The 14,458-nt window shown below is 39.2% G+C and overlaps 1 protein-coding gene across 1 annotated transcript in view; it reads left to right on the forward strand.

Annotated features, from left to right (window-relative positions):
- The window catches only part of LOC146461736 (putative protein disulfide-isomerase A4), a 32,823-nt gene extending 18,784 nt beyond the window's left edge, over nt 1–14,039 (forward strand). The window contains exons 14-35 of the mRNA XM_085086570.1: nt 1,682–1,694; nt 1,870–1,935; nt 3,030–3,169; nt 3,500–3,570; nt 3,747–3,811; nt 4,008–4,240; nt 4,783–4,850; nt 5,729–5,810; nt 6,815–6,827; nt 7,015–7,083; nt 7,183–7,346; nt 7,445–7,597; nt 7,951–7,963; nt 8,454–8,522; nt 8,659–8,795; nt 9,293–9,360; nt 9,941–10,022; nt 10,143–10,155; nt 10,427–10,495; nt 11,123–11,280; nt 11,544–11,651; nt 11,755–14,039. Coding sequence (XP_084942696.1) covers nt 1,682–1,694; nt 1,870–1,935; nt 3,030–3,169; nt 3,500–3,570; nt 3,747–3,811; nt 4,008–4,240; nt 4,783–4,850; nt 5,729–5,810; nt 6,815–6,827; nt 7,015–7,083; nt 7,183–7,346; nt 7,445–7,597; nt 7,951–7,963; nt 8,454–8,522; nt 8,659–8,795; nt 9,293–9,360; nt 9,941–10,022; nt 10,143–10,155; nt 10,427–10,495; nt 11,123–11,280; nt 11,544–11,651; nt 11,755–11,942 — 2,042 coding nt within the window. The 3' untranslated portion in view covers nt 11,943–14,039. The remainder of the gene's footprint in view (nt 1–1,681; nt 1,695–1,869; nt 1,936–3,029; nt 3,170–3,499; nt 3,571–3,746; nt 3,812–4,007; nt 4,241–4,782; nt 4,851–5,728; nt 5,811–6,814; nt 6,828–7,014; nt 7,084–7,182; nt 7,347–7,444; nt 7,598–7,950; nt 7,964–8,453; nt 8,523–8,658; nt 8,796–9,292; nt 9,361–9,940; nt 10,023–10,142; nt 10,156–10,426; nt 10,496–11,122; nt 11,281–11,543; nt 11,652–11,754) is intronic.
- Nucleotides 14,040–14,458: the final 419 nt, after the last annotated feature.

Consider the following 14,458-nt stretch of genomic DNA (forward strand, 5'->3'; position numbering starts at 1 on the left):
CGCAATAATTTCGCAAGATTCCAAATGCCAGTAGCTCTAACTTCAAGCGTAAACAACACAACTTATCTGATAACAGTCCACACAGCCAGGAAGCACAGTCCAGAATTCGACAAGCAAGCACACCAAACGCCAAGAAAGGGTCAAACTCCCAAGCAAGCACACCAACAAGCACGCAAAACGTGACACTCGACCCGCTAGCAACATTAAAAGATGGCTCTAGCGCGAAAACGAGGGGGCGACTCTTATGCGAAAACGCGACTAAAAACATGGCTCTAGCGCGGAAACGAGGTCAGAGTCGTCATAAGTTCGCACCAGTTTCCCGGCTGACACCTGCCCCTGCAAAACTCAAGCGGGGGGGGCTATTTGGGTGTCCTTACAGCAATCTCGAAAAGTTCTGCATAGCCGTACACAGGCACACCAACTCAAAAGACACAGGACGCAAAAACGAAATTAGGCTTGCGTTCTCCTTCGTCGAACGCAATTATTTATTTAATATTTCTTACTAAATATGTAAAAATTATTTTAATTACTTTTTTTTATACCCTAAATCTTCTTACTTAACCTAGTAAATAATTTGTTTCTTGGGTAAGGTAATATGAAGTAAAAAGAGGATATTACATGGCCGCGCGGAGATACGAAATTTCTCTTCGAGTGTTGAAACATATTGCGCGAACGAGTGAAATATATTTTAACACGACAAGAGAAATTTCGGATCTCCAAGCGGCCATGTAATATTCTATTTATTATATAAACACCAATGAAATACCAAACCATTTCATTTTTGCTGCGAAAGGCGCAATTTATTATGTAACCATAGTAAGGGTGTTATTTTCACGTGTGAAGATATCACGTTTTCGCGCGAAAACTCACCTGGTATTTCACTGTTGTTTATTCCTTGTCGAGCGGAGCTAAGCCGCGCGAATTCGAGCAAAAAATATATTTATATATTTCGTTGAAGGTGTCCGCACTGTTGCCTAGCAATAGTGAAAGACAAAGTATGAATGACGTCAGACTGTCTGGCGTCGTCTGGAGCAAAATTTGCATACATCGGGAAAGCTTGCGTGCCGGGCCAAATTTCAACTGCAATGTTCATCAATATTCACTGGATACAGAACTATCTCTCCAGGATCTTTTCCCTTTCTTCTAGAAATCTTTTTTTGTGAAAGATTACATTGAAGAAATAACACGTTTTGTGGCCGCGGTAAAATAATTTTCCGTGGGAAATAAATTCATCGAACAAGACAGCGCTTCATGCACGTTGTTCATTTCGTCGCGTCAGAAATAGATTTTCAACCGCAAACTAGCCTGGGGAACCTCGAAAAGACCATGCTCATAAAAATAGTTGCCATGTTCAGAAACCTTTTAATCTCCTCATTTGATGCTACAATACGAGTAAAGAGGGCTTTCCACCCAGCCCCAGCTTCGCGAGGTTTTGCGACTCACGTATTTCTAGTATAATAATGTTTTTTACCATATAAAAATTATTTTTGTGCTATATGATTTTAACATAAAACCGTGACTAAAGTTCAACTAACTGTTGTTTTTAGAAACAAATTAAATTTTTTTTTGCATTGTTAATGTAAAAATTTATGCTTTAATTACATAATATATAATCATTTTCTTTGCATTTTAATGATAGCATTGTTATTTCAACATTAATCTTTTTCTCCTCTGTTTTCAGTGAAATATTTCAAGTGAGTATACAGATTGATTGTTGATGTCTGATTTGGTAAATGTAGCAAAAAAAAATTGTGAGAAGTAGTCATTTTTCAATCCTTAAGCTGGAAAGATCTTAAATTCCATTCTTTGTTGGCTGCATCACTTTAAGCTGCAGCATCTTGCACTAATTTATTTTATTTTTACTTACAGGGATGGTGAAGTTGCCTTTGATGTAAATGAAAGAACGGCAGATAAGATTGTTGAATTTATGAAGGAGTGAGTAATGCCATTGCAACATCATTAAATATATTTCTGTTCTCACACACCGCTGGGGGCCATGTCAAGCCGACCACCGCAAGCCTGACCTTTATTCACACATTAACAATAACAGCTTCACAAAATATACAAGTATACATGGAAGGTCAAAGCATGAATTCGCTAAAAATCAAACAAAATCTTAACTCCTTTAGAAGTGAATTGAACAACTGAAAAAACTCTAGGGTGGGTGGGTGGGAAGGTCAAGCAATGGCGGTCAACAAAAAACAACTGCCCGCCTTACACATCACATGACCTAAACCCATCCCCAGGCCCCAGCGATGTGTGAGAAAAACATTTTCCACTTATTTCGTTCCACTCAGCCCGTGAAAAATCACCCTTCATGTAACTACATCAAAGAGAAATGTTCTTAAGTCTTGTAAGTCTCAATAGTAACTAGCACGTAATTATTTTCTCCTCACAAAATCACCATTTAATCCACCATAGAAGTCATCAGAATAAAGGTAATGGTCATCAAAGATAAAATGTCTTGATGTTTAAAAAAATTCTCCCAACTAGTGCCATAAGAAATGTATGGAGAACAGTAAAGAGAATATGTATGCTGATACTGAGGGGGTGTTTACATGATACCAGTGCGACTTTCATTCCAGTACGAGTTCACTCCTGACCAGTTCCTTCTTGTGGCTCTGAGTTCATTTACATGACACCAGCACAAAATCTCATAATGGAGCGAGTCATACTGGTGCGAGTTCACCCCAGTAACTGTACGGGAGCGAGATTTTCATTCCGGTACGAAAACACATTCTGATGTCATGTAAACGCAGTACCGCTGTTCGCTCCAGCATGAAATCACTCACCTGGTAGTCTGTAATGGGTAGCAAATGCGCAGTGTTCGATATCCAATTCAATATGGTGTCACAATCATGTCGGTCGACATGAAGTGTCCCTTCATGTAAACACGGTATGAAGTCACAATGTCATACCGGTATTAAACTCGCACCGGTGTGAGTTTTCACATGTAAACACCCCCTAAGGCTTATTATAAAGGGTTAAAGGTAAATGTTTTACTTGACCTTTTGTCTTTTAATTTGTAGTCCAAAGGAACCACCCCCTCCCCCACCCACAGAGAAAGACTGGAGTGAAGTGTCTAGTGATGTCGTCCACCTTACAGATGAGTCATTCAAGGGATTTTTGAAGAAAAAGAAGCATGCTTTAGTCATGTTCTATGCTCCATGTAAGTTTTACCTCTAGTCTTGCGTAGAGCAAACAAAGGGATGTACATGATGCAGAAAAAAAGAGAGAAAAGTAGTTTATGAACATCAATCCTGATATTTTTACCATTGTGAATAAAGGACCTGATCAGTCTGCAAAATGTAACAGTGATGAGTCCAAAGAAAGCTTGTTTGCCAAAGGTAGAGATGTTGATGAGAGAAATACAGTTTTTGGCAGAAATGTTTTTCTTGGTTCGTAAATGTTATTTTAAGTGATCAATGACATATATTTGCCATAAACCAGGAGTTGTGTAAACAATAATTTTATTGAAACATTTGGGTTTCTATGTTAGGGTGTGGTCACTGCAAGAAGGCCAAACCAGAATTCATGGATGCCGCCAAGCATGATGCAGAGAACAACAAGGTAGGGATGATGTTATTTGCTTTGTTCAAAAGAGTTTTGTTTGTTATCAAGAAATAATGTACAAATAGAGAGGAAAAGGAAGGGGTAATTTAATAAATGTGTTGATAGTCCAATTAATTTGCTGTAGCGTGTATATGACATTGAAGCACCAATTAATATTTTTTTCATCCCAACAGATTGCTTATGCTGCAGTGGACTGTACCGTTCATACAGCTGTTTGCAACCAATATGAAGTTCATGGGTATGAAACTTATTCAAGCTCTTATATCATTAACTGTAATACGTACAAATAACATATTCTATCCATGACTTAACCAGTTGTCTTGTTTTGAGAATTATTTTGGGTCATATCACCATCAATTTTGATGATTTTGTTTGAAAATGTGAGAATAATTTTATGTCAATCACTCTTACATGTACGTCATTTTGTGTTTCAGTTACCCAACCTTGCGCTATTTCAACTATGGCAAGAAGGACTTCAAGTATGCAGGCGGCCGGGAAGCTAAGGATTTCATTAAATTTATGGAGGACCCCCGTGAGGGTCCCCCACCCCCTCCCCCTGAGCCTGAGTGGAAAGATGTACCAAGTCAAGTGCATCACTTAACAGATGATAACTTTGACAAGTTTGTGAAGGAACAAGATTCAGTTCTTGTCATGTTCTATGCACCGTGTAAGTTAATGTCTCAGATGGTATTTATGTAGTATGCAAGTTAGTGTTAAACAAGATGTTCCCAGGAGTCTAGCTGTTTTCATTTGCAAATAACAAGATCTTTTTTATGGCCATCACATAGAAATTTGTTTTATAATTAATTTTCACAGTGGCCTTCTGTTAAAGGATAAGAAATTTGTGCCTTAGTGGTGTTGTGATGAGACATATTTTGCTTTTTATGAGATTTTAAAAAGTAGGTCTACAGTATTTCACAGAACACTTGAGAAAGATGCCCAAATTTGCATTTCACAATCCGAGCTGTGAAATGAAATGGGGTAATAAAGTCTTGTTGTTGTTCTTGAATGAACAGCCATCCTTTTTATGGAACTTCTTATTAGTGATGGGCAACATTTGCTGCAAATTGTCTTTAAAAAATACATTGCTTAGAAATGATTATCCATAGAAAATAAACTCAAGAAGTTGAAACTTTCAAGAAACTTATCAATTACTGAAGAGACCTGTACAAAGGTTAAATGATCTGAACCTTTCTCTTTGACATTCAGGGTGTGGGCACTGCAAAGCAATGAAGCCAGCCTATATGGAGGCTGCTGAAGAATTAGCCAACAAAAATGTAAGTATGACAAGACCTCTTTTAGGTGCCCCTCCTTATTAAGCTCCTTCTCTAATAAGCCCCTGTTTGAAGGTGTCCTTCCCCTCCCCCCACCATACACACAACATCTTTGCCTTTGTGAGGACCGAAATTTTAAAAAGCCCTGAGCCATAATGGTAGCTCTGTGTCATGTGTGTTACATGTATGAGTGGGATTTTAGGGTTCTTGTTGATTTTGCCTGTCATGTAATCTGTAAAACACAAGCAGCAGTGTTTTATTGGGATTTAACACCACGAGGCGCAGTCGAGTGGTTTTAGACCTGTTAAAACACGTGCTGCGAGTTTTTTGAACGGTTGCCAAAACATTCCTGGAAAAGCGCACGTCAAGAGAGTTCATAACAATGACACTTTTGTGAACTTTGCTAATTAGCATACGAGAAAAACATTAAACACCGCATACAAAATAAGGAGGAGGTTTTATCGGATATAAAACCACTGCACGTGATGTTTTATCGACCATTTGATAGGTCTATGGGCTTATGAATTATTTATGAGGTTTTGAAGGTTTGGGAATGAGTCCAAAACGGTAAATTTGATGACTACTGACATTAGCATCTTTCAGGATCAGGGTACTACTGCCTCTAAGCCTGTTCTTGGCCACTTGTTGACTTTTTCAGTTGTTTCTACTTCTCCATTTCATATTAAGCAAGGCTGCTGCCTAGCAGGAACCTGATAGTTTGGATCACCCAAGAAATAAGGGGCTCTGGGCTCTTGAATGTTTTGCAGCAATGACTAACATTACACTGGTTGGGCTCTTAACTTCTTGGCTTTTGGCCTTGCAGGTTCCATGAATTTTTCTCTGGCAACAGCCTTTCTGAAATTCTTGTTCATTTTGCACAGGCTCGTAGCGTCCTTGCTGCTGTGGATTGCACCAAAGAGAAATCTTTGGCCAAGAAGTTTGACATTGGAGGATTCCCAACATGTAAGTATAACATTGCTCCTCAGGAAATTAAACCAAGGAATAACAAAAACAGCACATAGCACTGCCGATTGATTTAAGGCTTGAAAATGATGATGAATAATAGAAAAGTGTGGTTTTCTGCTGGCTGAGGAACGAAAGAAGCAGAAAACGTTTTTCTTACACACAGCTGGGAGTAAAGGTTTGAGTGTATTGGGTTCTTCAGGTCACATGGCGTTTCAGGGTTCAGTTGTTTTGTTAATGGCCTTCCGCCATTGCCTGACCTGCCCCGCCCTACATGGTTTTGGGGTTTTTGTAGGTAATTCAAGAGTTATTCTTGTAGGCTAAATTTCACATCAGCTGTTTATTCACTCTTTTTTGTGCTGTGATGCTATTGATATGTGGCGTTGCTGTAATAAAGGTCAGGTCGCATAGTCGGCTTGTTGGCTCCCAGTTGTGTGTGAGAACAAGAAGTGAAATAGTTTTCAAAAGTTTCCTTGTTCAAATTCCTTAGTAATTTACTGCTGGTTATCTTCAATTGCTGATTTCTGAAACAAATGTTCATGTTTCGTTGACTGTTTCAAGATATAGCGGCAGTCAAGGGAAATTTTGAGGGCATCAGGCCTTAAGCCAGGAATCGAAAATTGGAAATCCTAGAGGCAAGTGCCTGAAAAATATTTGATTATGGATTAAGAGAAATTTCAGTCATCTGAATTTTACTTTAAGCTAGGAATTGAAAACTGGGAAGCCTGTGTGTGGTAAAATTTTTAATTAAGGATCAAGTGAAATTTCACTGAATATTTTTTTCAAAAAGTAGGTGTCCACAGGACGCCGAGACACTTTGCTGGCTAAAACTTTGCAGGTCATTCCTGACGTGTTTCAGAAGGTTAAACATGGTTCTTAAGAATAAGATTTTTGCAGATTTTTTAAGTATAGCTGTAAGCCATACAGAGCTTATTTCTTTGTCTGTTTTTCTTACTGCGGTTGTTGTCTTCCTTTACATGTGACTGGAAAACTACAAACAACAGTGAAATACTTCAGGTGAGCAATTATTTATTACTCTGCATTAGCTGAGATTTGAGATTCCTCAATATTTAAGTCAACAACATTCCAGCAAAAACAAAGCTTTTCATTCTCCTGAGACTCAACATGGCTGCCGTGTGATAAAGGTCTATCTGTTTTATTTTGTCTGTATGAAAATCATTAATTTGTTGATAATATTTCACAGGAAAGGAGAGTTTTCTAGTGAATACAACAAGCAAAGAACAAAGGAGGATATTGTGGATTTCATGTTATTGTAAGTTTGAAACCTGTCTCTTATTGAAGACTTGCCTGGTATAGATTTTTGGCACTAATCTCCCATGCTCTTTTCTAAATCATTTTGTATTCCTTGTAGCTCTGAGGATTCTGAACCTGCTGCTGCCAAACCCGCCAAACCTGAAAAACCAGTTGAGGTACCTTGGAGTGAGGAGGACACTGATGTGTTTCATTTAACAGAGAACACATTTGATGAGTTTATACAGACACACAGTTCAGCTTTGGTCATGTTTTATGCTCCATGTAAGTTTCTTATGGGTCTTTTTTGTATGATAGCTATTGAGAGAACAAATGGTTGCTTGCTAATCAGTTTCTCTGTTGATTTATTTTGATCTCACTAGGGTGTCCACACTGCAAAAAGATCAAACCAGAATATTCTAAAGTGGCCAAGGAGGTGAACACTGAAAACAATGTTGAAGGAGCCATGGGTGCAGTGGATTGTACACTGGAGAAGGAGCTGTGCGCCAAACAGGAAGTCAAGGGCTATCCAACATGTGAGTGCTTTCACTTCCTGTCATGCTCAGTTCACTCACAGTAAGGTTTAGCCTGTGCCGCAGATGGACTATAGCCCTTGGTAATAACTATCTGTTATTTCCGGGGGTGATGGTGACGGCGCAGGCTAAGGTAGGTTATATTCAATCCACAAATGTCTCTGCTGACAGAGCGTATGGTGATTAGATACAAAACATCCCTGTAACTGGCAGAACCAACTGTTTTTGGAGTAGTTAAAGAAATTATTTTTGTGAAGTTTCTGTTGTTGTTGTTGTTGTTGTTGATTCTGTAAAAAAACTAACCTTTCTCTCTCTCTCTCTCTTTTTTTTTGCCCTCTTTGACTTCCTTGGAACAGTGAAATACTTCAAGTAAGTATTGTGACTTAACATTCAAAGTACTTCTGTTAAGGTTGAGCTTGATGTGTACAATGTACAATGCAAAGAACTGCTGAACCAGTTCCATTTGACTGCAGACTTAAAAGCTAGAACCTCCTTGTACAGCATAACCACCACAGGAAAGAACTGCTCAGTAGCTTTCTTTGGAATGGTCACACTTAAAGATTTCACCAACAGACTCAAAAGTTAGAACCACCTTGTACAGCGTAATAAACAGCACCACAGGAAAGTACTGCTCAGTAGCTTTCAGTTGGATGGTCACACTTTAGGATTTCATCCACAGACTCAAGAGTTAGAACCATCTTGTACAACGTAATAAACAGCAACACAGGGAAGTACTGCTCAGTAGCTTTCATTTCAGTCATTACACTTTCATTTTGACTCTTGAAAGCGTAATTTTGTAATTTCAGATCCGGCCATGGAAAGAGCTTGTACAACTTATATTTGATTTTATCATTTGCAGAGATGGTGAATTTGCCTTCAAGTACACTAAGAAGAGGAAAGCAGCGGATATCTTGGCTTTCATGAAAGAGTAAGTCCCTTAATAAATACAACAAGATATTTGATTCCTTCTACCATCTTCTGAGGATTTTAATAGCGGCTATGTTAACAGAGTACATGTAGTATTGAGAAAACTCCAAGGTTGTTAATTAATTTTTTGGGTCCAGTCCCCAGAAGCCTGCTCCTCCTTCTCCGCCGCCTGACTGGAGTAAGGAGCCTGGTAAGGTGCAGTTCTTGACGGACGAGACCTGGGATTCATTCATGGCGGAACACTCTTCAGTGCTGGTTTTGATGTTTGCACCTTGTAAGTTCAAGACTCAGTGTCGATGATTAGCTTCGTTAACTATAACTAATACCATTTCTTACTCGGTACCATCTTCTGCTGTCCTGTCAAGTCCCCTCTCGTCCCGTAACCACTTATCACATTTCTATTCCATCATTACACAACAGAAAAAACGCCAAAAGTCAACGTCGCTTCCAGAGATTCTCCATGTATTTCGAATGGCTCAATTCCTTTTTTTTTTCCACATTTCCGATGTGCTCTCCTTTTCAATATTGTAGGGAGAAAGTAACGCTTGGCACTATTAGGACATCAAGGCTTAAATTAATATCAGTACAAATGGTTTATGTGCCAAACCAAAATTGACGCTGCAAATGGTTTGCGTCAAACCGAGAATTATGCCGACAGAGCTGGCGGCTGACAGTTATTTTAATCACGCAACATGACATGTGACAAACATTTGACGCCAACTGCGTTTTCGTCGCACCTAATGTCCCACAATTCCTTGTTTTCTTTTTCAGGGTGCGGCCACTGTAAGGCCATGAAACCAAACTACTTCAAAGCTGCAGAAATTTTGAGTGAAGAGCGGGTATGTGTTTCTTTTATTTTCCGGCATCATGTTGTTGAGTTTGTGGTAGTTCAATATCAACTCTCGGTTTGTAAATGTGGTTTTTGGAATGTTTACTGGAAACTGGCCACGCGAAGGAATGGCGAGAACACGAATATATTGTATATTAATCTACTCTTGAGGCTACCTTACACGATGCAATTTTGTCGGCCAACTCGAGCCGGCACCCTTCAGCACGACAAACCTTCAAAAACTTCATCTATTGCTTAAATCCGATTTTGACTACAGTTATTGTTCGCATGTCGTTGAAAACGTTAGTAAGAAAAAAGACTTGTTTAGCCAAGGTAGTAACTACTTCAGTATTTTTGGACGCGATTTCGTCGTAAATCTCGTCCAAAAAATACTCAATGATCTTTTGCGCTAGTTAGAACTAGTTGTTTGTCGTCGTGACTTTGCACATAACCGAGGTTGTATTTTTTCTCTGTTGACATTCCTCCTTAGCTTGTTTGTTTTTCTTTTTCAATTTTTGTGTTGTGTACATTACATGAGTGTACAAGCTTTTACTCTACTTAAAAATAACACTCTTTCGTCTTCATTTTAGCCATCTGTGTCTCTAGCTGCCGTGGACTGTACGAAATACAAAGATCTCTGCAAACAGTTTGAACTCAAAGGGTATCCAACAGGTGATTCTCATTCCTAGATATTGTTGCATTGAGTAAACGAACAATGTATTTTAACTTCTTATTTAACTTAAAGTTTTCTGTTTCTCTTTCTTCTCATTTCATTGCTGACGGGCAACGCAGCGAAATATTTCAAGTGAGTAACGACGATATGACTTGTTTTTGAACGTTGATTTTTGTTACTTTGTAGTTTAATATTTAAACAAAAAAACAAACGCAACAAAAACAAGCACACTGCATTTCGCCGAAAGTTTGTGTGTGAAATTGTGTTGCTTGTGAAAACCAAGTCTTGTTGAGTTAAAGATTAATAAGTCAGAATTCAATCAAAGCCGAAAATAATAAAACGCTTAAAGAATCGTGATTAAGTTTTGAGAAAGTTAACCTTTCTTGTCTGTTATTTTTTTTAGGAATGGCGAGTTTAAGAAGAACTATGGCGGGGACAGATCTGTGGAAGATATAGTCAACTTTATGAAGGCGTAAGAAGCTCATTTTTCTCCATTCTTTTCTCGAGTCATCTGCTCTCTACGCCTCCTCTCTCGGACTTGCATGATTTTGAAAGCGTTGCGTTTTAAAAAGACCGCGTTTTTAATTCTCCAGTTTTGAAACCGTTTTCGAAAGTTTCGGATGTCAGCGTTTTCGCCAACGTTTCAGTTCGGACACTAAGCCACAACGCTTCAAAAACTAATCGTTTTTGAACGAAAGTGCATTAGCATGTACGCGGCTTCAGTCATGTCGAAGTCATGCAGTGTAGTAACTAGTAATAATCAAAGATTAGGGAGTGCGTTCGATGTCACCAGGCTCTCTCCTTTGCCAAGTTGGTGATGATGTAACCGGCCCCTGCAAAATCTGCGGGGGGTGCCAGATACGCGACCCAACTGATCCATTCATTCAATCAACGTTGTCCCAGACAATCTCGACTCCAATCTTTAGTAGTAGTTCGTTATTTCTACGTCGAACGCATGCGCAATAAGTATCTGTGGTGGCGGTAAGATCATGGCTTCCACTCCCGTCAGCCATCAGGGACTTGGACTCACTGGAGTGTTGCCGTTTCATTGTGTAACGGACGTTTAGTTAAGGATTAATTCTCCTCGTTTTGCTTTTAGCGCGAGTGATGCGGACAAAACTGGAGACGAACAGGAAGCCAAAGAGGAAGCCAAAGAAGAACCAACAGAACCACAAGGATTAAAACTCTTAGCCGCTGAAAACTTCGACACATTCCTGTCCCAGACAGAGCACGTGATAGTCATGTTCTTTGCTCCATGTAAGTACAGAGGTTGAATAACATGTCGAGTTTTCGTTCTTTGCGCTTGGCATCCCGTGCTCGTTTTTCCGCACTTGATAGCCGTTGTACACGTCTTCGCGTGCTAACCACCCTAATAGTTTTTCACTCTTTTTTGTGATTGGTTCATCGTCCTGTTTAAGGCCGCAGACATCGACCAATTGAAGTAAACTTGATTTCAGTTTTTATCAAGGTCTTGAAGACAGTCATTTCGCTGCTCTAAGAAACGTTTTATGTTTGCACAGGGTGTGGCCACTGTCAGAATGCGAAGCCCAAATTTCTGAAAGCTTCTGAAGCTTTCGCCGAGGAACCTAACAAGGCCTTTACCGCTGTGGATTGCACTCAAGATAGCGGTAAGTTGATTTATCCTGAACAGCATTCGCATGCACATTGTAATCATTCCCCTCTTGCCAGACAGTTTAACTTATAACTGGTTTGTTTTTGTGTTTTTCGCAGATCTGTGCGACAAACAAGGCGTAAACGGCTATCCAACTATCAAGTATTACAAATATGGCACGTTCTTATTAGAGTATGATGGAGACAGGACAGAGGATGACTTCGTTACTTTCATGACGTCACCTCCCCAACCCCTCCCCCCTGATCAACCTGACAGTGGACCAGAGGACAAAAGAGACGAGCTTTAAAACGTTAGAAATTTTGTTAGGAAATTTTAGTTTAATTAATCACCAATCATTTATCCACGTTCATTCGGTTTTGTTACATCACGAAGCGCCATGTTGTGACCGTTTTTCACACAGTGGAAATTTTAACACTTTAACCCTAAAATCAAAGAGCAAATTCTCCTATCTTGTTTCCATACTTTTCCTATAAAAGTAACGGGGAGAAGTTATTAAAAAATCAAGAAATTCACCTTGGGTGATCATATCCTTAATTCTCATGACCTCAGGGGTTGAATGAGCATTGATATTACAAGGAGAAATTTGATGCTGATCACTGTTAGGGCTTAAAGGGTTAATGGTCACGCGTGGTGCTGAAAATGTTCGATGTGTTCAGTAGAAAACGTATGCTGCCATAGATGAATTCACGTTTCTTTCTTTTCCTAATATCTTCTAGGAGATATCCGATAAGTCAGCTTTTCTACCGTAAACAAGCCTCTATTCCACTCTTACATCCAATTATTTATTCATCCTGGGTGCTCTCCCTTTTCTCAGCAGGTTACATTTCAATTTCTGCTGGAACCTTGTTAAAGCTAAATCGATTTAAGCTTTGTGCTTACATTTCGCTAAGATGTCCCAGCTACGATTTCATCGAGTTTTCGTCACATTTCAATACTTTATGTCTTGGGCGCATACTCTGCGCCAAAACATTGGCACATTGAAACAGTTCACATTATTTTGAAACCGGCCCCCACACATCGATTTTTTACGACTAACACCTTGAGATTGTTATCAGTTCTTTAGAAGTTCTTTGTTTCGTTATTTAAAAATGTTTTCCCTATAAATTCGCGTCACTAAAACAGGATATTTACACATACATCGCTTTTCCCTCAAGTGCGTTTGTCTGTGTAAACCGTTTATACCTTTATAAGAACTTCGACGAAGCTTAAAGGCTTTATTTGCACGTGTGATTTATGCGCCATATTTGTTGCAGTTTTAAATTGCGTCTATAAACTAAGTGATTTGAGCGCAATTTATCTCCCCGATTCGCAGGAGTTTCAAATATGCTTGAAACCTGACGCAAATTTGCAGGTTTTTATTAGAAAACGAACGCCGGTACAGCAATTTATCGCGCTCAAAGCGCAGTTAGTTTACGTGCAATCTGCAGTCGAAGTCCTGCGAGAAAAAAGTTGCAGTGAAGTGCGACAAAAGTTACATAAAAACACACGTGTAACTAAAAGAGTAGCCAGCAGAACCTACAATTAATGAATATAAATTTCCGGGAAATTTTCTCGAAGATTACATTAAACGCAAGTTATTGCAAAGCAAATTAAATTGGAGTATTTTGAATTGAAGTCTCAGACGAGTTCACACTGAAAGAATTTTATTGCAAATCTGTGGTTGTTCACCAGTTACAAAAAATTTCGTTAATTTCAGTCGGTTGTAAATGAACACGATCTCGTGGCCGTTTTCCAGTGGAAATTTCCTGTAGGAACGGAAATTATGGAAAGGTAGTGCCATTATCGCGGTCGGGACGTTCTGAATGGAAATTCGTGGCCCATTCTTATGTTGCGCATCTTTCGCACCAATTCCAGGTGTTTGACTGCCGAATATAGTCTCAAACAGAATGGCAGGTCTTGGGGGGTAAAATTTTTGTCAAATGGTAAAAAATTCAACCTGTATTTCTATTTCCACAAGATATTTTTGACCTTGTATTTTCCACACAAAAACCTGTGAACAGCGATGCTTCCATTAACCAAAATTTTCGGTTGGAAATTTCGGAAACTTTCGTATCAAATGGAATGGCTATTTTTCCTCCAAACTTCCAAACTTGCAATCTCATTGGTTGATCAAGAAACGTACATGATGGCGCAAGAAAACAACGAAATGGAAATGGAAATTTTGTGCCAATGGAACGAGAATTCCTCTTCCAACCGTTTGGAACGGGAAAGGTGAAGTTCCTTCAAAGGTCGTCAATTTGTTCTGGAAAATTTCCGTTTAATCCGCGCGTACCATTTACATTTTAACCGGTAAAACCGAAAATTTTGGGTGAATGGAAAGTGGCCAGGATCTACCTCGTGGATCACTTATTCAAAATAAATGAAATTATGGTATAAGTATGTAGTTCTGTTTGTCTTTTCTTCAGCCGCGACTGCATTTTTTAGTATTTGAATAAATGGGGGAATCCAGGGAACGGGCAGAACCGCAATCTTATCTGCATCTGTAGACGCTAGAAGCGACGTGGGCAAGGGCGCCGGACTTCGAAGGTCCCGAATACATGTCCCGCGCTGACCACTTGGATTTGTTTCACGGTAGCCCAAGGCCACGCTTTGTAAATAGCCAACTGGTTTGTCTCCCACCCACTGGGATTCTTAACAAATGTTATGTTCTGTTTCTTCACTGATTTATAGTGTCCCCAATTAACACTACTCGACTTCGCGATCAAACGTGAAAACTAAACAAATAAAATAAGCAAATTCCGTTAAAGATGTGAGTCTGTGAGACTGTTAGTTTACTAAATTTAATCTTCATGATTTACCAAT

The sequence above is a fragment of the Pavona decussata genome, unplaced genomic scaffold (assembly GCF_977016875.1).
Source record: "Pavona decussata unplaced genomic scaffold, jaPavDecu1.1 SCAFFOLD_195, whole genome shotgun sequence".
Lineage (NCBI taxonomy): Eukaryota > Metazoa > Cnidaria > Anthozoa > Scleractinia > Agariciidae > Pavona > Pavona decussata.